Raw genomic sequence first — 24,154 nt, 5'->3', positions numbered from 1 at the left:
TTAATGTAAGGGATATCCTGATGATACAGAACTGATTTCATTGGCAAGTTAAACAGCATATTTTGAGTACATTTAAACATTTCTCTCACTGGTGCTGAAAACCCCCAAAATTTCAAATGATTTCACATTAAATGAATAATGTGAAAAGACATAATCAACACAAAAGTAACATATTTGTTTGAGAAAAAGATTAATCGTAGCTACAAAGCAGAATCACTCACAGAAACTCATTAACAGATAGATCCTCATTCGTGCCGGTGGAATATGGGTTCTTTAAATCAAATATCCAGAATGCCTCTCTCTTTCTCCTGATAAAATCAATATTTCCGCCTCTTGGACTGGACTTAATGGCCTCAAAGTTTATAAAGAGTAAAGGGGAGCTACAGTGCTTTTCATTAAAGTGTCTTGCAAGAGAACTGGTTGAATCATCTTGATAGAACTTTTATGGCCACTAATGCGTTCTTACAGAGGACGCATTAATGCCGTCGATGGTTCTCCTATATGTATTTTATTGCATGGTCTCATCTTTATTCCATATAGACACTGAAGCCATTAAGTCCAATCAAAGAGCATCTGAGAAGCTTTTTTTTTCTCCAATCGCCCGACTGTGTGAGCTTCAGTCCAAGTCCCCCCCCACCTTCATGAGGCGTCCCCAAAAGAACTGATCCCACGTGTGTTTTGATGCTTTTTTGGAGTGTTTTGTGGCGTCAGGAACTGATCAAAAACCCCCCGTTGTTTCCCTGTCGTCCGACTGTGACTGACTTTTTTACCATGAGACAAATGGTGCATAGCTGCTGCATCCTGAAATGAGACAGACTAAACTGTGGGTCAGAAGTGCCACCAGTATGTTTGTTGCTAAAGTGACAACCACAGCTGAGCTAGCTCAGACTACCGAGTGCTGATTTGAATTTGTTTAAAAGGTCTGACTGACAATGCCTCACATTTTCTGTCAAAAGAAGCACGTCCCCTCAGAGGAAACAAGTGTCATACATTAATATCAACCTGCTCCAGCTTCAAGCTGTCCCTCTTTGTTTCCTTCCTTTGGATGTTGCAAGGCAGCAGAGGTAGTACTCTGTATTTCTGATTGTATCTTGTGTTCTGTCAATCAAGATGTCTCCATTTTGTCATGCAGTTTGTGATGTCAGTCCTGTTTGGGAGGTCACGGTTTAAGACTGCACAGTTATAGAGGAATACGTAATCTTTTGCCAAGAATCATTGTGTATTTTTATTGCTGCCATTTTGGTTTGGACAATAAAAATGATTAAAACCGCCCTTAAAGCCCAGATGCATAGAAAATGTAAAAAATATTGCAGGTATATTCATACCAATCGAATATTTTATGCACCAAAAAATTCAATTTACTTTCCTGGGATTTTTATGTCACTGATCAATGCAAAGTAAGACAAAGTTTCACAGTTGAAGTAAAATAGTAATCTTTGAAGTGTTTTGCAAATCGATCTGAAAAACGGTATTGACCCCTACTCTAAACCCCCGAGCCAATGCCTTTCAGGAACAACATTACAATGATAGATGCAAGTCTTTTGGAATATGCAGAACAAAATCTTTCACATTACATAAAAAGTGTCTGTGGATGAAAAAATGAGTGGATGAATGAATGAAAATCACAAGACATGACAAACATAACCAGTGTAGATTGTAGACAAACACATTCCAGTCTTTTGACTTTCAAAGGATCCCTATAGCTGTGTTTGTTTTATAGACAGGATGTTTTTTTTGTTTGTTTTCCAGGGTGAAGTAGAGAGTTGTTAGTTAATAAAATCAGAACATCTTCGTCCTCGTAATTGGTGATAATTGTAAGATTTTTGTCAACATTGTGTGATGCTGCCGTGATTTGTTGAAGTCAACCAACGGTTCACTGCAGAGAACTTTCACAACATGTCAGACATTTGGTAACTCAGTTGAAAAAAAAAACAAAAAACTTATTAACGTTCAAGTTCACATCATTCCCCTGTAAAATTTCATTCACTGTTTTCTCACGTCTGTGTTGCTTTTCTTGAATCTCTTTCCAGGATATGAATGACTTTGCTCCCTCATTCAGACAACCCGTCTACAGAGGCATGGTTGCTCCTAATGCTGCCAAGGGAACCATTGTAACCACGGTGATGGCCAACGATTCTGACCCTGCGGTGAGTGTTTGCAGCTGCTCATATTTAATCAAACTATTTTCCTTCTCTTGCTCTTAAAATTGTGCATTGGAATGGAATGATACAGGATAATGATGCTCAGCTTCAGTCCGTCAAAGTGTGTTTTGAATTTGTATCCTTTTCCCTTTTGGAGCCTTGCTCTTTTTTCCCTCTGCTCAGCAGTGGTTCTGTTAACCAAGGTTTTTTTTTTTTTTAAATCCAAAACATCCATTCTAAAACTTACTTGGCTTGTAAAATAAAGAACCAGCTTACTTTACTTTAGAGTGTTTACTTAGAGTAATTTGAGATTTCGGACAAGCTGCAACATGAGTTTCAGCGCATCATTTGAAATTAGCTTTTCTGATTTACACAATCATTTGTTAAAATGCAGATCTGTGTTATGCAATGCATTTTAGGAAAAAAAAACACACCTAATTTTCATAGAACCCTGAAAGCAGCCGCTTGGTGAGTTTTAAAATCACCTATTGAATAAATGTTTATGAAAAAAGGCCAGACTCAAACACAGAGTTTCCTTACTTTGCATTTCCAAGTCTCTGAACTTATTTTTTATTTTCACATCTGCAAGCAAAATCTTCTCCCGCAATGTTTCGCCATGTGCCTCTTTAAAAGCTTCACTTCCTTTGACTTATGTGCTTGCTGTCCTCTTTCATCAGCTGAATTGATTCAGAGTGCAGGTAGAAGCATCAAAGTAAATTCTCTTGAGCCAAAAAACATCATTATACTCTCCAGGTTTTACGGTTTAAAAGTACTCCCTCAGGCCCAAACGAAGTGCTAATAGCATTTTTTTACTTTTATATATATATANATCCCAGGAACAACATCAGACATCTCAGTCCAGAAATGTGCAGTTCTAGGCACAGCCAAGATACTGGAGGAGAACCTGAAGCTCCCAGGCCTCTGGTAGAGGACCCGAGCTCAGAGGATGAAAGAGAGACCACCCGCGGAGGGTGAGAAGGGAATTTTTTTTTATATATATATATATATATATACACATACACACATCTTGATGCAAATTTTTTTGTTTGTTGTTCATCTGTTAGGTTCTGTCGACTCATTTCAAACTTTTTTGGTAGCAACACATTTAATGGAGACGTTTAACAAGCAGCTCAGCTGTACTGTTCACCAGTGCTGTTCTGATATTAAACCTACATTTTGTCACAAAACATGATCATTGCACTAAAAATTTGCTGCCTTAATTTTCTGTTGGGATCACAACAATTGTACATTGTGTCACTTCAAGTGTCCGTTAACTGCATGAGTTTTTAGTGTATTTTATTAATAAAACCGCTGCCATGAATCATTTAGTGTGATTGAATATGACTGAATGACCTGTTGCGTGTAACCCCTAGTTACACGCGATAAAGATCTTTTATTAGATGCCACAGTGCTGTAGTTAGTAGATAAAAGTTTTACAAGGCTAATTTGTCTTTATGTCATTGAGTTGAATCTTTGACTGGATGTTTTCCTTAATCGTCTTGCACTCCGTGGGAAAAATTAGGTAATAAAAAACATATTGAGTAGCACCACTAACACTCTTCAACAGTGTTTTAAAGACACACACCCACACAAACACACATAGTATGTCTTTCTATCTGCACAAGGACTTTCCAATGACTTTCATTCATTGTTCATTCATTTCTATAGGCAGACAGTTTCAAACGGTGTGTAGCTGCTAAAATGTATCAAAATATGTTTTTCAGCATAGATTTGGTTGATATAAAATCATTGAAATGAAGCTGTGTGACATTAATATTCATTCCTGTGTGCCTTTAATATGGGAGTGAACATTTTACAGTTTATTTAAAGCTACTCTATGATATAGCTGATATTTCTAAAACATCCTTCACATGCCTAAATGCAGTTCTTGGTAAAATGTGTCAGTCTTCCTGTAAAATTAGCTTTTATTGCTGTAGCAAAGTCACACCTTGAATTATTTGCAGAAGTATTGATATCAAGAGAGGTTCAGTGGCGTAATTAATGCCATTTTTTCCAGTTTACTGAATATTATTTAACTGAACATTGATCTTTTTTTATCATATCTTGTTTGTCAGAATTTTTGTCCAGAAGTGCCAATGAGAATAGCACGCTCAATCAGTTTAGCGTGTCTGCTTTGATTTTGCCTTACTTGGTTTGCATTTTCAAACTCTTACAATATTTTTTCCAAAAACCCTTTTTTTTAATCTGCCTCACAAAATAAATATCAGCAGAACTACATGTGTTGAAACTTCGGCATAGACGTGAAATGTTTTTCTATTTCCCACCATTCTGTGCAAAATTACTCATACTACTTGTTATCCTTAACACTCTGGAGGTTAATTTATGACTATTAAACCTTGAACCCCAGGTGTCCAAAATGGTACTGGGTGTTTTTATGTTCAATCATTAGTATTTAAATTTAGGGACAGCGTGACATTTAGCACCGCTGCAAAAGCCATTTCTCTTCCAACGCTAGATTATGTTTCAAGAAATATTTGTTCGGCTAAGCATGAAAGAGGCAGTTAATCATCTACGGCAAACCCATCGACATTACGCGTGCTCTGCTTTTCCTTTTCGCAGGGAACCCCCGCAGGTCTAATTCGTTACAAGGTGGACCAGGAGGCCTATCCATACTCTGCCAGTATATTCGATGTAGATGAAGAGAAAGGTCATGTGGTTACCAGAGTAAATCTTAACGAGGAACCCAACTTAAAGTTCAGAGTGAGTACATACCCAGTTTCTTTTGTAAAAAAAAAAAAATGCTTAAAGTGATGTATTTTTTAGAATTGAACTAAATATATGTGTAAGCTGTGTTTTTTTTTCATTACCCTTGTACAGGTAGGAACATTGAGGTTGTCAGTTGCAAATGGGAAACACTTAAATTTGCCCTTTTTAATTCATTTCTTTGTGATTCAAATCTGTTTTAGTGTGAAATACAGCAATAATACTATGTAGCAAATAAAAGTGACTTGCAAAAGTATTCACAACCTTGAATTTTACATTTTGCCCCACTGCAATCAGAAACTGAAGAGGTATTTTTCGTCATAAAATCTCATTTTCCATAAATAGTTAACTTGTATTTAATTAATATTATCATTGCAAACCTGCTAAGATGTGGTTGTCCACCTAGATTTGATTGGCCTTTGATTGAAGTAGAAATGCAGGATGTCCTTAAGATGAGTCATTTTACTTTGTTTGTACCGCTGTGTTTACGTTCTGGATCGAGACTGAGGAAGAAGAAAATTGTTCCAGAGCTGTGACTAAATCTCATTGAACAGCATATAAAATAATTAGCTAATGGTGTCTCAGTTTTGGGTTTCTTTGAGCACTTCTGCTCTGTGCAGGAGCAAATTATATATATATAACTAACTTAAATCAGCTGAGACCGAGCAAAGCTTTTAACTGCCACATAAGCCAAGTGCATGTATTTTCAAAATGTTATGAGTTAGGAACATTGTATAGAAATGTAAAAACTGCAATATGAAAGTAAGCCTGTTCTGATTTTATGTTGACTTTTTTTCTAGAGTCAGCGCTTCTCTTTTGGGGCTTGTTAACATTAGTTACCACCAATTAAATGAAAAAGAAGAAAGTCGGTGCGAGCAGAAAAAACAGATATGCCAGAGGGAAACATATGGGATTATATAGTCATAACCCACTCTGTCTTCATCTGCATGCGTCTCCAACAGCTGGGGGTGGTGGCCTATGATCATGGCGAGCCTGTGAAAGAGAACACGACTCTGGTGGAAATCACAGTGCTTCAGCCCTCTGTTATCCCCGTGTTCACTCGAGAAGAATACAGGTACGCTCTCACACACGCAAACACACATCCTGTGTTTTCTTGTCATCTGAATGTTTTATGCGGCAGCTGCTCGGTTGTTGTGCGAGAAGCGCTTCAGTGGAAAGAGAAGGACATAAATCTCAATTACACAAAGTTAACACGTTAGCGCGGTTCTGAATGGTGCACAGTTCGCTTACAGAGCTCGTGTTCTTCCCATGAAATATTGTTAAAGTGAATTTATAAAGATGTGACTGAAAATCACAGACATTGAGTTATTAGTTTTAACTTTCCTCTTAAGGATCAAAAGCAAACAGAATTGCCTCGTCTAAATATCTTGCATTGCAGTTTTCCACATTGTCGCACAACAATAAACTTCAATTTAAACGGGATAAAAGTGGAAAACTTTTGATGATGTATATTTTTGACTTGATAAGCCAGACAACTGACTTTTGTCTTCACACCTTCCCAGTCATACCTGTTGATGAGGGGATAATGCAGTAAAATGTGAATAAACTGCCTTTGTTAACACCTTCAGGTATGGGGACAGCTTGGCCATGTCTTCCTCTTCACTTTTTTCTGTTTTGTTTACATCACTAGTTGGCTTGGAATCCATAATTTTAGAATTTGCAAATAACTCGGAACATAAAGGTAATGAAGATGTATGGAGCTAAACAAAGGAAAACCCTGAAAGAAAACCTGCTAGAGGCTGCAGAAGACTTGAGGATTAAGTGGAGGTTCACTTTACACCCACTCCACACACACAACCAGAACTAGAAAGGAATGCCATAGATCAAATCATATCCATTATGTTTGAATGGCCCAGTCAACATGCAGTTCTACTGTGCTTGAGCAAAAAGAAGCATTTAGTTGCAGTTGCAGTGAAATCATCCTACAATTAATTTGGTGGTTTAAATGCAAATACACAGTACATGTTTCTGATTTTTATTTGTAAGCAAAAATCCCCATCGACTATTTTTTTTTCTTTCCCGTTTTGTGTTATTTCACAAAACACACCCACAAATATGTATTTAGGCTGTGTGTGATTGTAATGGGACAAGATGTGGCTCTAACATTCAAATGAATGGAAATTTTCTGATGCTGTTCTCAAAAGTAATTATTCCAGAGTTGGGAAAAGTTTATTTGTAAGGAATACCTTGTTAAAACAAAGCAGGAATAAACCTGGGATCGTGCTTGTTAACATTTAGTTAGTGTAGTTGTTTGATTCAGTTGTGATTTGCTTATTGCACATCTGACACAAATGAGTTTCTTTATAAATGAATACTTTGACTTTTCATGTTTTGAAGCATGAAGTAAGTTAACAAAAATAGTCGAAAAAAGGATAAGGTTTTGTTTGATCTAAGTGAAAACGCCAATAATCACTCTTCTGTCAACGTTCCATTCAGTCTTTGTTTTTGCACTGTCAACAGCCTCAGCAATTACATGTCACAGACCCAGTAACTATTAATTTATGACACTCTAAGCCCATGTGGCTAAACAAACATCAGCTCCCTCCCTCCCAGTCTTAAATCTCTCTCTTTCTGTTCGCTATTGACTTCAGGAGGGATCAGCTCAGGTTTTCTTGTGTGTGTTTAGATGCAGATGTAAAAATGGACTATAATCTCCTGCTATTATCTCCTTTTATCTGTCTTTGTCTGCTTTCTTTAGTTTTCACAGAATGAAATTGGTCTGAGTTAGTGTTCTTCTGATCAGCGCCACTGTGTAGTTGTGTTTATTCTCTTTTGTAATGCCTGTTTCAATTTGCTTTGCCCGTCAGACAGTATATATATATTTATAGACATACACTTTCACTTCTTATGTCTTTCTCCACCACGTCTCTTTGCTGTGGCTTCTACTCACTTTAAGCAACATGTCGTCTGTTTCAGACGGAAAGGGCTTCTGTGTATCTTCAAAACACATTTTATGGATGTTTATCATAATAGTGTATCTAGAAATTGTTCAGCCGTTCAGATTTCTAAGCAGGTGTTTATATAAATCTAATGAGCTTGTTAGTTAAATCCAAAAGTCTTAATGTGTTCAACACTAAGTAGCATTAAAATCTTCCACAGCGTCACAAAGACGCTGCATTAATACAGATACGCAGCTTTAAGCCACGGAAGTGTGGGGGCATATTTGTGTGGAGTTCAGTATGTATTACCTTCATGTTTTATTTCTCCCCTTTTGATCATTGCTCACAACCCAGTAAAGACACATTCTCAGTTCAGAAGCATAACAAATGTGTTTTTATATTATTATTTGATGCTTGTGAATTCCACGTATCTCTTTCTGAGGGTGGTGTTTCTTTTGTATGTTTTTCTGCATGTCTCATTGTGAATTTTTGCCCTTCTCTTGTAATCTGTATTTGGTTGCATTTTAATGTTCTTGCGCTTCACTCTGCATTCATGCTGAATGTTTCGGCTTTGGTTTAATTTCTTTAGGGTTCTCCAGCAATTACTAACCCTTTAAAAACTAGAACCACTATTAGCACAGTAAGCTGGTACTAACTTAATCTAGTACAATGGAAATTGCATTTTGTATGACTCCAAGAAAAGCTCAGACAGGCAAACAAAAAAATCACTGCCATCTTTTTGACTATTATATTTTTGTTATGTGCAATTATACATATAAAAAATTTACATCTTAAATTTTAAAAGGAGAATATTTTATTGCAATTTCTAGCTTTGCTGTCTATTATATACCCAATACAGACTTCACATCAAGCACTGTCAACATATATGTTTCTACCACTGCCGAGGCGTTTTCAGGATCAAACATGCTTTATGTGACTGGGATGGAGTTCAAAAGATTTCTGGATGCAGATGCATTGGTGCACCAGAGATCCAGCCAATTCTCTCTGCTGAACACAGACACTAAGTACCAGTCAACCGTAGCTTTGGCTTTATTTGCTGTTTGTGCATTTTCAGTCTGTGGGTTGCTCATCTAGTGAAAAAGCTAATAAGCCGTGAAAGAAGTTGTGTTAAATCATTGCTGCAACTGTGTTTAGTCTTGGCTCCCTTTTCTCCTCTCACTGTAAAGGGCTTGTTGCACCTGCAGAATCAGTATGCAGGCAGCGTCGCACATGCATGCATAGTTATTAGCAACCATAGGAAATGATCAACAGGGGGTTAAGTGAACAGTAAGGAAATACTGACATATCATTGAAAGCTCTTTTCTCCTTTTATTTTTATGTATGCATACATTAAAAATGTGTGGATTTTTTTTTTCCCCTTTATTGAAGTGTTCGCACACAGCCACATGTCCTCCCTGGCATCAAACATCTTGTAACTTTAATTAATCTAATTAGAAAGTGTGTTGAGGGCCCAAAATGCTTCAGACATTCAAATCCTTGTTTTATTCTTTTTTTAGCAAGAAATAATATGATCAAACATGGAAATATGTTGCTGTGGCTTACATCATTGCGCAAAGAGATAACACAGCAGATTATCACGAGAGATTAAGATAAATTTGACTTTTATTAATCCAGCTTCTGAGCACGGATACATTATATGCACCAAAAACATAGATAACAGTCATGTTTGGCTGCCATCAGAGTAAATAAAGTATTAAAAAATGTAGAATTTGAATGCATGCATTCATTACAGTAACTATTGGTTATTTGTTTCTTTGCTGGAGCACCAAAATTGAAATAAAGTCTAAATATTTAATCCTGGACTGGGAACAGACAGAATAATATTGTCAACTTCTGCTTTGCATTATTTCAAAAGTAAATTAACATGACTGTGAAATATTCAGATCCAGGCTCTTCATTGCTTTGCTTTGCACAGCTCATGATCAAAATTTTTATTTCAGGGTTTTAGGAAGCAAAAATGACTCAAAGTTTGTTTTTGTTGCCAGTTTGATGCGACTAAAAATACTTTTCTTGTGACTGAAACAGCAGATTCCTCATATGCAGTTACATATTGCTTTGAGGTATAATCTTTAATGATGGAGTTTTTTAAAAACACTTTTGTTAAGATTTTTTTTTGTCTTTATTACATATGCAGTCCTTAGGAAATGTGGAATCAAAGCATGGGACAGACATGCAGCTATAATTACAAGGTCAGGTATGCATTGGGACCAAATCCAATGCAACACCAGGAACATAATAGACTCATTTTGTTGAATATGTTGACATGCACACACACAAATAGTTCAAAAAGCAGTAGAACTTTACTGTTTTCAAGTATTTGTTTTATATCTGCACTGGATTAACAAAGCAGATGGAACCAAACACATGCAGATACAAACATGCCCATCAATCCAGCAGGTCGGAGCAACTTGGAGCAGTTTTTTTATTTTTGCATCTCATTAGTTAATATTTTACTATAGAAGTTAAAAGACTGTATGAATGTCATTGAATGTCTTATGCTGCAGATTGTGAAAGACTAAAATAATCTCTGATTCATTCTGATAAAAGCATCAGTTAAAGTCAACTAATAAAATCATTACATTTAATCTATAGCAACATATAATGTCAATAAAAAGCATCAAACACAACTCAGTAAAGACTATGAACAGGTTAAGAAGTTCTGCTGAATAGGTGTCACCAACTCAGTGACCGTATTATCTCACAAGCACCTGCAGAAAAGGAACTTACATGCTGCATTAATTAACCCAATGATAACGTTTTTAATTTCAGCCTTAATCATACAGAAGCTCTGTCTGCACTTATGAATATTCAAATATTTTCTTATCTTTAATGCTTTGGTTAATTTGATCACTTGGAGACACTCACAGACTTAGCTTTGCTTTAGATTAATATTTACCCATCTTAAATTCATGGCGATTTAACAAAGTGTTAAATGATGTAGCTTTAAGAGCCATTGATATAGCTGTCATAGTTAAGATATCAAGCAAATAATGGTGGTATCGTTAGTCAGACACAGGACAATATTTTTAAGTTATCTCTTATGTCGGATCTCCAGTTTCATCAACCGTCATGCTGCTGGGAAAAGAGACAGTTAGCGAATGATGTTCAGTCATTATTTAAAGATGTTCAAATTGGGAGATATGTGGCACATTTTACTGTAATCAACCTAAAACTCACACAAAAGTCTTTTTTATTTATGTAGGTTTGCTTTTGTATCGCATAAGCCTAAAATAAGACCATTTATTTAATTAAGTTACTGAGTTCTGTTTTTGTTTTGTTGTAGCTGCAGATGACTTTGCCTTAAAGGCAATTAATTTTAAATTTTGTCATACAGATACATCACTGCCATAAATCACATTCAACTTTTTTGTGTTAATATTTAAATATTTTTGTACAGTTGAATGAGAATCTTGTGAAGAGGGTCAAATGGAGAGAGGAGCTCAATTTGAAACAAACTAAAAAAGTCCAAATAGCCACAAAGCAGCTTTGTGCTCTTTGGAGACGTGGTCAAATGGAGAACTCCGGCTGGATGAGGAAAAACAAAAGGATTGGGGGCAGCAACAGATGTCCAGAAACCTGAAACATGCCAATTTATTTTTGTTACCTTGAGTTTCCTCTCACAATCTCCTAGCCGACATTTTACACTGATGCTGCTCCCTCCAACCTGTTTCCTTTCATCACTCAGCCTTCCCACACATCCCTTTTCCACTTTATCCATGAAGAGCGATTCCTGTTTTCCACATCGGCTGTACCACAAGGTCTTTCCGAGTTTAATTTCATCATCTTCACCAGTTTTAGAGGATGTTCGAGATCTCTCTGTGGCTAATCGCTGAGTTTGTGGCTGAGCAGACCACATAAAATCGGTTTCCACATGCATACGCAGCAGGTTTCAGCAGCTTTCTCACTTTTAACCAAAACTGCCCCTACACTCCTTTCTGTTCCTGCAATCCTGTATTTCTTTGCATATGCACAACACTCTCTAACACCCACTTTGATTGGCATCCATGATATAGATGAGTAAAAAGTTTTCAAATGATTATTTTTTTATTATTATTATTATTATTGATGTGGCATAAACATATTTTCAGTGGAGGAAAAAATCTTGTTAATAAATAACAATTTTAGCAAAATTACTGAAATCTGCTATCAATGATTTTTTCCCCCCCCTAGATGTTCCCACCTTGATAGCCTTTTGTTTTCTCTAATAATGTTTAACAAGGTTGGAACGTACAGAGAATAAAACCTTTGACTATTCTCCTTTTGAACAGTCTCTCTACGTCCTCCAGATGCCTTGATCCTCTCTGATGCTCTATTCTCATGAGTGATGATTGGTCATAATATTCTGATAATTATCCTGCTAAAAGATCAGTACTGTGTCAGTTCATCCTTGACAGGAACCTGTTCTAAATTAAGCTAACTCACATTAAAACCACTTCATTTGTTACAGTTCCAACTAGAAATGGTTTTCTTTCGCCTGTCGCAAATTGTCTGAAATAAAATGATAGAAGTTAGGACCTTAATTTTGATTAACCGAGCACAGAAAAATAAGCCGTTCAAGAAATTTATCCATCTGCTCACACTGTGGAACATTAAACCCGTATGCCATCTGAATTAGCGTTTAAATGAGTGCATGTGAGACGTCCCACTTTACAGGAATTAAGCATACAAACTGCAAACTCTTCTCTGTCATGCGTCTGACCGGTGGGTGACGGGAGCTCAGAGTGCTGCGCTGTTTAAATGAGAGTGTAATGTAATGAAGCGGTGCTGAATAACGAGTAAAGGAAGGTTAAACACTGCTTTTCAGAGTAAACATCACAAATTATTCGCCACAGAACCCCAACATTTAAAATCTAAAACCAGAGGACATATGCATTGCAATGAGACCTCCTGACGAGCTGCGGGAAAAATAAGGTGAACATATGTCATTGTTGCTATGCCAGCAGGCTTTCAGTCCAGCAAGGTGTTTGTTTTTACTGCATTGCCGTTTGGCTAATTATGCTGTTTTCAAACTGGGAGTTGGGGGCATTTATCAAAATATATTCATTTTGAGGATTTAAAAGTCACATTTACAACCTGCTTGTAAATGTGGATGTAGCAATGCGGTTAATATATAAAAAAAACAAAACAACAAGCTATAAGTGGGGTTCTGTCAGATGAGAGGAGTGAGTTAAGAAATAGGGAGCAGGCAAAGAGAGAAGTGCATTGGGGAGCAGAGAAGTCAAAACAATCTTTTTCTTTCAATTCTTTAGAAATGCATCATTCCTCATTTTAAATTATGACAGGCAGAGTAAAAACGTGCACAAATAATTTTGAATTTGTTACAGAAGTACAACACTTGGCAACAAAGTATTTGTTCACAAGATCAATCTTAGGTCAGAAGCAAGTGAAGAAAGGATGAGGATCAAAGTTCTGCAATATCAGAGGTTGACGGAGGATGCTGGAAAGAATAGTTTGACATGTAATGCTAGTAAAAGAGGGGAAGAGGGGAAAGGAAAGAACTGCAATATAGAAGTTTGAGGGGGGGGAAAGAAGTGGCATCATTGTCAGGATAGAACATTTCAAAAAACACATTAAAGTTGACAGGCAGATAGGCAGACGCACACGCACGCAGACAGATCAACATACTGCATGATAAGTCTTTCAAATGGCAGATGAGCTGACAGGCTGACAGATTGAAGTAGATTAAGCAAACAAGCAGGCAAGCAGGTGAAATTTTTAATAGAGAACTGTGCTGATGCAGATGGACAGGAAGGTTTACAGAAACTGAAATTGACAGGCAGAGGTAGACTGACACTCCAAACATGACAGACACCGCCCGGAGTCAGTGCTGAGGCAGGCATCTGTGCAGTCACACATGAAGACATCTTTCGTAAGTTTTGTCTCCCTGTTTGTCGGCTCTCGGTTGGCTGAGGACTTCCTCTTTTTCAAACAATGTGGAGCAACCTCGAGAACGGAATACAACTCCGGTGGAAATACAAAATGACATTGGGCAAAACTGCTGCAGGTGAACAACACTCTCGCGCTACCAGATCAAACAACTTGCATGCATCTAAAATATATTAGGCCTCCAATATGAATGCCTGAAAGCTTGCAGAATAGCGAGTGTGGCATGAATGCATAAATCTCCACTCCTGCAGCTTTTTGTGACCTTAAACCAAACTTGGTGAAAAGGAAGGCGTCAGAAGGGTGATTCATACTTCTCCGTCTTTTTCTTTTGAATAGGTGGTTGTTGAGCTTGCCTCCGTTTTTTTTTTTTTTTTTTTTTTTTTTTTTTTTTTTCCTCTGGCCTGACACATTTCCTGCCTTTGTTCCTAAAATGATCNCTGACATATTTCTTGCCTTTGTTCCTAAAATGATCAAACTAACAGATCAAAGGAAACTCTGAATGGGCTTCTTAAAAATGCGTAAGGTTCTTCTAATGACAGATTCCTTCATGACGCGACTAGACTGCATATCTTCACTACATTAAAGGGTCAGTGTCAAGTTTTGTGTTCTGTCTTGGACTTAACATGTCGCAGTGACTGAAGTTTAGTTGCAGTGAAGAGCAAAGCATGTAAAATATTTAGAAATATTTGAAGTTTGCACAGAAACAAAGCTTAGTAAGTAGATAAATTATTCATTGGATCTAATAATAAAATGTGTTGTTTGCTTCAATATAACTTGCATGTAATGTGACAATAATCACATTTTCTAAATACCCAAAAAACTCAATTTTAGGATTCCGGTAATTTAACCATCTTTTTTTTTTTTTTTTTACTTAATGAAAATATAACTGTTAAGACCCACTCTGAAAGTTGGGTAAACTCTCTTCCTTCTACTTGTTTCCTGGAACATTGCATTAAAAATGCATGTATTGTAAATTTAATGAATACTTCATTATGAAAGCTGTGAATTTAAACCCAAAGGGTCTAGCGTATGCACCGATATAAACATAGTGCTGTTTGATTATACCAGTTACATTGAGTAGACAGAATTCAGTGCTTGTGATCAGCAACGTTTTTTAAAATTTAAACACTGAATTTGATGCTTTCAGGAAAGTGATCATTAAAAAAAACAACAGCACACAATAAACAACGATGCAACCAATCCACACAGTCTACTGGAGTATTCTTTATTGCATGTATGTGGTTTAAAGTCACCAAAACATGTTTTTACTGTGTGTTCATTAATCACATGCCTGTTAAATTTGTTAAATCTGTTACACACTCCTCTTGACCCACAAAGAGAAAAATATTTAATTAGAAAGAAGGGAGAAAAATCAAGATGGAGGCATTCCACCAAACCTCTGTCCAGATCTTTTTCTTCTGCTTGTGCACGAGAATCTAAACATTGACTTTTGGTGTGACTCCCCTGTCAACTGCAACAACTGTTTAAACCATCCATTCAAAAGAGACTCAATAAGGAAAGGCACGCAGACACGGCATGCAGCTTGTTCAGTTAGTTGCTTTTAAATTAGATGCCTTTTCCTTCTTGAAGGTGTCGATGAGGAGCTGCTCGAAGAAAACTTAATTGACTACTGAGTCATGAGTTCACAGCTAATACAGCCTTGTTGTTAAATTACTTCCAAATGAGCCCCACCTTCTGCTCATTACCTCCTTCAAAGGATTGTTACCAGGAGAAGATCCTCCGTCTTTTTTGTCCCGTCGTGCTCGTCGCTGATGCTCTAAAATATTTCAAAACAAAGAACGGAAGTCAGTAATGAGAAATTGTAGCAAGACTGAGAGCACACAAGAACAAAAGACTTAACAATAGCAAAATGATCACATTTTAATGCATTTCCAGATCTTTCGTCTCCTAAGCATGAAAGGAAAATAAATAAAGATTCTCTGTAATAATTCATACAGAAGCAAAGGAAGGTAAATAATTTAGTATGCTTGGAACAAAAAAAGAATAAAAATGATGATTTATGTTCTAAAAACAACTCACTCTTTTTAAATGTATAGTAGAAGCAAAGAGAATAACAGTTGTGGATATGAGAGTTAGTCATTAATTTTCCTGTATGTCTAAGTTTAAAGGAATGTCAAAGAAAAATCTGAATTAAAAAAATAAATATATGCTGCTTCAACACCAAAATAAATATGTGTCCTGTTATGCAGTTCAGCCTATAATGTAACTGTGATCTTTTCTTTCTTTCATCCTAAAACAAATATCTTTCACTAAACTCATTAGTGTCACATAAATAAAGCATCAAAGGAAATATGAAAATATTATTATTGCTACTAACAGAGACTCCAGGTAGACGTATACCTTCTGATTTCAGACCTTTGGTTAACAGTTACAGCAGTACTATGCAGAGAAAGTTAGGAAGATCAGACATAAAAAAATCCTACATTAAAATTAAAATCAGTTTGGGGGATCAAAAGAAAATTACGAAAGTAAACAAGTGCATTTTAATGAATTAGCATAACATCAGACGCTCCTTTTTTTGGATTTTGAAATGCTTCTGGCGATTTAGTGGCATCTTGACAGGCAGCTTAAGGTGCCACACTTGCTCCTCTACAGAACTGCAGCACCTCAGAGAAAGGCAATTTATTTCACTAATTCAATTCCGAATGTAAAACTCGTTATATAAATTCATTACACACAGAGTGATATATTTCAAGTGGTGTTTCATTTTATTTTTTTGATGATACCGACATTCTGCTAATGAAGGATGCTCTCAAGCAGCTGGGATTCTGCACCTCCCCACTCTTTCTACGGACTCTGGATGCTTAAATTTATAAATAAAAAAGCAAACTTAGCTTTCATTGGAACAAGATTTTGTAGCTTTGAGCAACAGAACAAAAAAGTTATTTTTCTATTTTGACCAGTAGTAGGAAAAGATAATTTTGAAACATTGATTCTACGTTCAGAACATTCTGAATCTCCCACAAATACTTGAATGGACTTTGCTTCACAGTCATATCCTTTTCTTCCACATTTTTACATAACATTAAAATCTTTAGTGATAACCTTGTATGGCTTTTATGGTGTGAGAGACCTTTCTACTGGACAACTGTATCAGGAAGGAGGATTAACATAAAAAGAAGTTAGGGTAGGTGTTGTGAAAGAAATATTTACCTCTTGATTTGTCACAGTTAGATGTTTCAGATTATTAAACATATTTTAATATCAGACAAAGATGAAATGAGGAAATTCAACACTGTATTCAGGGAAAAAATCCTCCAAACCATCCTGACTCTGTAAAAAAAGACAAAAAAACAATTTGTTTCCTAAAGCTCATAACAAGTTGTGTCACCTTTGGTGGCAACAACTTCTCTGCCATAGTTAAAAATGAATCTTTTATGTCGCTGTGGAGGAGCTGGATCTCAATCGGGCTTGAGTCCAAACTTTGACTATATCACACCAAAGCCTTTACTGTCTTTTTTTTTCTGAGAAATTAAGAAATGCAGTTAATAGTGTGTAAATGTTCTGCTGCATATCCCCAATGTGCTTGAATTTAAATTCCTTCAGGATTTTATGATGGAAAGCAGAATTTGGAGTTCCTTTAAAAACAGCAAGTTGTCCAAGTTCTGAGATATCTGAATTTCCCCAGAGCATCACACTACTTGTGTTTGATTTAATGAAACATTTAGGTTTGTCATAAAAGATCTGAATTTATCACCAAGTAGCAAAAATGTTTTCATGTACCTGTGTGCGACTTTTGGTGTTTGTAAGCTCAAGTGGCTGCACCACAGCACTCTGAAGTGCACAGTTTACAGTCCAGCTTAACATGTAGCAATGGCATGCAACTAAGTCAACTGCATAAAAAAATTCAGGTGATTCAAAAAATAGTTTTCAACTCATTTTGATCTCTAATTGATCCGTATTTCCTCAAATATGAATCCTGATGTGGGTTTAAGGCTGGGACACTGTTGAATGGACAGAGTTTCATGGATTTGGCCCGTAAGGGATAAAAATAGTAGGAAGTGAAGAAGAAGTTGCAGTAGAACATTTTTCTGCAATGTTCTTCATTGCAGAAGAACATTGCATTGTTCTTCTGCAATGATATTCAGAAGAACAAAAAAAATCTGAAAATCCCTTTGTCGTGTCAAGAATTCTCCAGCTGCACTCGTGCTGCACCTAAAGTTCTTACTTTTCACTAAAGAAAACCATTATATCTCTCTAACCTCTCTCAGAATTGTTGTCGCATATGTATTGAACCATAAAACTTTAAATTACAGAGAGAAAGGAAGCGAGTCAAACAGCCTGAGACAATCTTTAAAGGTTGTTACTGCAGAGACCTGAGACCACTGGCTCAGCAGACTCCTAATGGAAATCCTGCGGTCAATTAACAAACGTCTAGAAAAGAGAAGAAGCTACAGATAAAGTGACAGATGAGGTAGCAGCGAGAGAGCGCAACAAATTATTTCTTAAAGCTGTAGTTTCTATAGCTGGATCTTTTGTTTTCCTCTTCTCACGAGATATATAACAACGCTGTATGAAGTGGTTATATGTACCGTTTAACAGATAGTATTATTGCCTAACTTTAAGCTTTGATGTAAATAAATCTTTGGAGTAACCCCTTGAAGTTCTAAATTTTATTCAATTGGTTTTTAATATGTCAGATCAACAAATCAATGCAAACAAATAATACATGGCTCTCATGTTTTATAGAAATATTACAAAAAGTGAGGAATATATTTATTTTTATCCCCTTATAGTTAATACTTCACCCCGCCTCTCGTCCGGAACGTTAGCCTTCCTTCTTTATATGTTAATTGCTAAAACATTTCTATATTTTGTCCTTCTTTATAGGACATTTATAGATTTGTCTTATATGTACATGCTATATAAAAGATTATTGGCAGAGGAAAAACATACAATGAAGTTGTAAGGTTAGCCTGAGCTCACCATAGGCAAAAATAATGCCTCTTTACTGACTAAAGAAACTCCTGAATAGTCTGTTTCTCTCATACAGCTCAATTTGGAAGGTGATTTTGCAGGAGAGTACATCTACTTAGAAACGGCTTTTGTCTGAAGACGGTTTTTTGATTGTGAACAACCCTTTTTGGAACTTTTATGCGATGTGGCTCAATCGATTCAATCTCTCCGAAGAGTAGAGAAAAAGCCACTTTGCACCTTTGACACAGAGACCATCATTATTGCTCTTTTCCTCAGGAACAAGGCTGTTTCTGGGCTGAAAGGTAGAAATGGAGCTCTTTCTCTGCAGCCTAGCGAACCAAAGAGGATATAAAGCTGCAGAGAAACATCCATCCATGGTAGTGATCTGTCTGTGTGAAAGCAGGCAGGAACAGTGACTTCAAGCAGGACCGATCAACAGTCTGAGTGTGAATTGGATAAATATTTTAGTGGGTTTTGCACCATTTATCATTCAGTTCATAATGTTTTCAATTTCGCAGCCAATTTTTCTTGCTTCACACTGATTCCTTTGTTCACTTTCTAACCATTTTTGTATATTTTGTTTTCAGTCATCATTAGGCATTGAAATAGTTTTGTATTGTTAGCGTTTTCAAAAGATAGAGATATTACAATATGTAAACTACAAAACGGATTATTATATGTACTGAATGAACACTATGAAGTTCTAAATGTATATTGCCAGTAAAATAACAAGACAAAACCTTCTTATCTTTTTATAACATTGTTCACTGGGGTAGAAAAATGAACCACGCCTCCCTCTTCTACTCTACTTCCTATTGAACTTTGTCGCATTTAAACAAGACAAATACTGGGGATAAAACCTGTTATAGTATAAAAGGACAAGACAGATATTACCAAAGTGTTTGGCTTTTCTGGTTGACTGTCGGCCATGTCTTCAGTATATGAGGTGATGCACTGTACAAGAAAACAACTTTTAAACAACTGTACGGACCAGTACTTATGATAGGATCACTTTTTCTAGTTTAACGTAAAATTGCCAATCATGACAAAGCATTTTCTTCAACCTGCATATCGCCATCTCTCTATTGTGCAAAAATACACCTCACACTCCTGGTAGAGGTCATTTTAAGGTGGCAACCAAGAAATAATCCATTCAAAATGATGGAAGCCGGATTCTCAGCAGAAAAAAAAAAAATGATTGAGACAAATAAATGCCAGCGGCAATGAGGGACAGACCCTCAAACACAGACTGCCACAACTGATCACTGTTCTCATTATTGTGTTCCCCTTTTCACTGCAGGAAGTCTATGAGAAGAGTTCTGTTAGGCTATCCATGACTTATTTTTAGTGAGTGCGTTTATTTGACAGCTAACTTCCCCGTGAATGGATAAAAGTTACTGCAGTGCCTCGAAAACCACAGCAGCACAAGTTTTACCGTGTTTCATTATGGGTGTTCCAGGTGTACAGTAAAATGTGATGCGGTTATAACAATCAGTCTCACAATTTGTCTGAAAGAATTTTATCTCGCGGTCAAAAAATACATTTGAAGCAGGATTTATTTTTGAAGCTTTTTCTTCAAAAAAAAAAGCTTAGTGATCTCTATTGCAGACTTAACGTAAACAGATGCATTTCTCACTGTCGCCAGGAAGGTGTGATATACACTGAAGGGGTTACACTTCAATTAAAATGGAAAGATTAAATATTAACAAAACGACACAAAGTGGTAATTAATGTCATTTTCTGTGCAGACAAATCCAAACCTATAAGCCTGATGAACTATTTAGCAATTTATAAGGTGATATCTGATGTGCTCATGTGCACTGCATTAGCCCAACTCAGAAGACTGATAGAGAGTGGGGGAATGTGATTGAATAATCACCGTGTTCGACTTTTGATGTGTACTATACTGTGTGATTTGTTGTGACTTTGTTGTGAATGGAATCCAGTGTGTTTGGGTGTTCTGTCAGTTAATGGATGTACAGGCATTCTGTCAAGTTGCTCTTTCAGCCTTATCTGGTCACCTCTTTGGAGAGGATAGAACTGGAGGATATTAAAGGTAGCCGAGGTCTGCTAAGATGTCAATTGAAATCTGGAGCTGAGGGAAATAAAAACAGGAAGGTGCAGAGAAGGAAATGCAGAAGGCGATGCGTATGAACAGGGTAGAAGTGGAAAATTGAGACTTCTATGGAGAAGACATGAAGAAAGTCAAGGTTGTGTGTACTTTGAAACAAGAAGTTCAACAGAGAATTATACCAGCAAAGGGAGATTTTGACAACAGCACTGAAAAGCCTATATTACTTCATAGGTTTTCATTTGTGCCGCTGCTGCACCAACTAAATTGAATAAACTGAGCTCCAAACTTTTTGGTTTTGAGTGAATTATGCAAATGTCTAAAATTACATAGTCATTTACATGTGAAATGAGTTTAGGCAGCTTTGCATCCATCTGTACTTCTATAAGTATGTGACTGCAAATGAGAGTAATTTTTATGATATTTCTTTCCTGAGTAATAGCTTCTGCTTTACTTTTTAATATAGTACTTGTAATTGCATGTGGGAAAGGCTCAGTTTTGCACACCAGCGTACAATGCACTATTAAATCTCTGGTTAATAGATTTATTTTTTGGAAGCAATATAGATGCATTAGTTTTTTTTTAATTATTTGCATCAGAGAAATCTGATCTATTCAGATGAAATATGATACTTTTGTTTAAGAAGTTTTAAGATGTTACTAATCTCAGCAGCCGCTGCTACTGTTTGAGAAGAAAACTGGAGCAATTATGTGACAATAAATACCAAACAGATTTTTAGATAACATCTTTCAAGCCTTAGCACTCAGTATTTCATGACAATTACATATTAAAAACCACACGTCAAATCAGGTACTTGAATCTACAGTCTACTGGGATGTTTACAAAAACCAATAAAATATTAATTTTTCTGTCAAACCTAAATTTAAAGTTCCTCCACAGAAACATATCTAAGTAAAACTAGTAAAATGCTGGCTTTTGGTCTTGGTGCATTATCTCAACATTTTTAGTAGCCCATCTGGCAACTACTTGTAAAAGTTTCTGGAGGCGAGCCTAAGGATGCATTCACATCAGTCCTATTTGGTCCGCTTTCATCAAATTCAACCCTGGTGCAATTCGAATGCACATGTGAATCCCAAGCAGACTGGAGACTGCTCCAAAAGCAGGAAACAGATGATGACAGAAGGCATTCTGGGTAAATGCAACTGAAACAAACAAGCAAGTCTGGCGCCAGGAGGAGAAATGGGTCTTATACCAAAGACAAAAGAGAAATCCTAAATCTGTCAGATGATGAGGTTTGAAGTAGTAATGGTTGTAATAAACACTCTGCTCTGCTGAGAAAATAGCAACAGAGTTCATAATGTGCTGTGAAACTTTTTATATGCTGTTGAGGTTTTGACAAATAACTGAAGAGCAGCTCTTTGCAATCTGATTTAGAGGAAGTTTTTTTTATTTATTTTGTTTTGTTTTTCAAAAGACATTTTGACCTAGAACATTCATAAAAGACCAAATATAAATAATTAAAATATTGAATAACATTCTAATTTGAATTTCATGCCATAAAAAACTGACATCTACATCAGTAAATGCTCAAATAAACCGAGTGACCTTATGGTTCAATGGTTGTGTCATTTGTACAATCTATGCTTGTGTGTATGTTGCCCTACACACCACATTCCTTCATGTGTTGATTTTATTAAGACTGTAGATTTGAATTGGCCAGTATGGGGATTGAACCCATGACCTTGGCGTTATTAGCACCACACTCTGACCAGCTGAGCTAACCGGCCACACACACTGTTCAGTTTCCATGGATTTAAGAAATACCTACTTGATCTTAACAGAAAATTTAAGAAAAGTGCCCACATAAAAACATGACCAAACACCAAACATAGCTACATTGTGCATAGACAGACAGACAGACAGATAGACAGACAGACAGATAGATATATGCACAATGCTGCCAGGAAAATGTAGTCTTCTCATAACTGCCGCTGGAGTTTTCCCGGCACGCAAAATGATTGTCTCGCGTGGTCTCGTGTGATTTCCCATGATCTTCTGTGATCTTGCTAGTCATCTTCAGCACAAGATCAGTCTGACTAAAAAGAGTCATGTTATCTCAAACTGATTAAATCTCATCAAAGTTGTTGAATTTCTTGTTTATCCAACATGATTTTATCACGTTTTCGTTTGAAACCTGAAATCATTGTGTTAAAAGTACATGATATTCTTTTGTTAATGTATTAACCCCCTAAGTTCATTTTTTTTGAGTGAATAGACTTCTGTTTCATATTTATTTACACAAGTAGAGCAGGTGGCTCACTCAGCAATTGACTTGGCCGGAAGTGAACAAACACACTCAACACACACTCCCTGTGACTCTCCAACAACATAATTTATCACTTGGTGATGACTTGATGGCCTGGCCAGTTGGTTGCCCCTGCTGTAACGCTTAGCCAGCTGTGACGCTTGGCCTAATGACTGGAGTGGGCTTTCTTAATGGAACAAAAACCTGCTGGAAATTCGAGGTTTGGCAGGTTCAAAAAGAAAATCTGTCAAAAATGCAAGCAAAGAAAACTGCCCACCGCCTGCACAGGGAGGCGGATTGATCCAACAAAGCACTTTTGTTGTTTTATTGAACAAAGTGAGCTTTGTTATAAAAATGAAGCATATGCTTAAATCAATAGTTTAGGAAAAAAAAAAGACTTTCCTGGGGTGGTATATCTTGACCCAGGAAAGTCATGAAATGATACCATGGCCGGTGTTGTTACTGCACAGTCAGTCATCATAGGTGTAAAATTAAAATTGTTGTACTTATGCAGTTCAGCAGCCAGCATGACTGGCTGATCTGTGTATGTGTCTCCTGTTGATGGGTCTGCAACTCAACACATTATACTGGCAAACGTTATTTGACACTGTAGAAAGATAATGCCTGTCTTCCAGAGTCTTCTCCATAAAGGATGAATTTGTGGCATTCAGAACTAATAGTTGTTTCATAAACGGATTTTCCCTCCTGAGCTTTGGATCCTGCTGCTCCTCCAGTTAGACTGGCCTTCTTGACTGCATCTCAGATTGATGATTCGTTTGCTTAGGTTACAGTTGTTCCAAGCTCTTTCCATGTTAAGATGCTTAATTCATCAGATATTCTCTCGTAATCTGAACTTGTTTTAAACTTGACAGTGTTAATTAAGATATAATATACTGCCCAACTCTGGCTTTGAGAATAAGCCATAAATTGCTACTTCACGATTTTTTTGAAAACTAACTTATGGACCTTTTAACTTCTGTACTTATTTTTGAGTGGCATCAGGGATGTGTAAGTTTGTGTAATAGCTGTTTTTAAAGGGTAATTACTGAGGACCAAGCTCTCCGTTTATCTCAGAATACTTTTAAAGATTGACGTCCTGCCCTATTGCCATCCAGTTTTTAATCTGTGAACACAGCGTGTGTTTCATATTTCGTGATGAACTCCCTGCCAGCTCTGCCAAGAAAAAAAAAAAAAAAAAAAAAAAAAA

At 36.6% G+C, this 24,154-nt stretch overlaps 1 protein-coding gene and 1 non-coding gene across 5 annotated transcripts in view; one reads left to right on the top strand and one right to left on the bottom strand.

Annotated features, from left to right (window-relative positions):
- LOC103151212 (protocadherin-15-like) overlaps window positions 1–24,154 on the top strand; it is a 196,638-nt gene that overhangs the window by 119,623 nt on the left and 52,861 nt on the right. For all 4 annotated transcript variants that reach the window (XM_016681248.1, XM_016681247.1, XM_016681249.1 and 1 more), the window contains exons 23-25: window positions 2,031–2,147; window positions 4,722–4,862; window positions 5,828–5,940. In XM_016681248.1, coding sequence (XP_016536734.1) covers window positions 2,031–2,147; window positions 4,722–4,862; window positions 5,828–5,940 — 371 coding nt within the window. The remainder of the gene's footprint in view (window positions 1–2,030; window positions 2,148–4,721; window positions 4,863–5,827; window positions 5,941–24,154) is intronic.
- trnai-aau (transfer RNA isoleucine (anticodon AAU)) lies at window positions 22,356–22,429 on the bottom strand. The gene has a single exon. It is a non-coding gene; the product is annotated as a tRNA-Ile (tRNA).

This window comes from Poecilia formosa, unplaced genomic scaffold, assembly GCF_000485575.1.
Source record: "Poecilia formosa unplaced genomic scaffold, Poecilia_formosa-5.1.2 Scaffold274, whole genome shotgun sequence".
NCBI lineage: Eukaryota > Metazoa > Chordata > Actinopteri > Cyprinodontiformes > Poeciliidae > Poecilia > Poecilia formosa.
The sequence above is the reverse complement of the archived record's forward strand: the minus strand, read 5'-3'. Positions and strand labels throughout refer to the sequence as shown.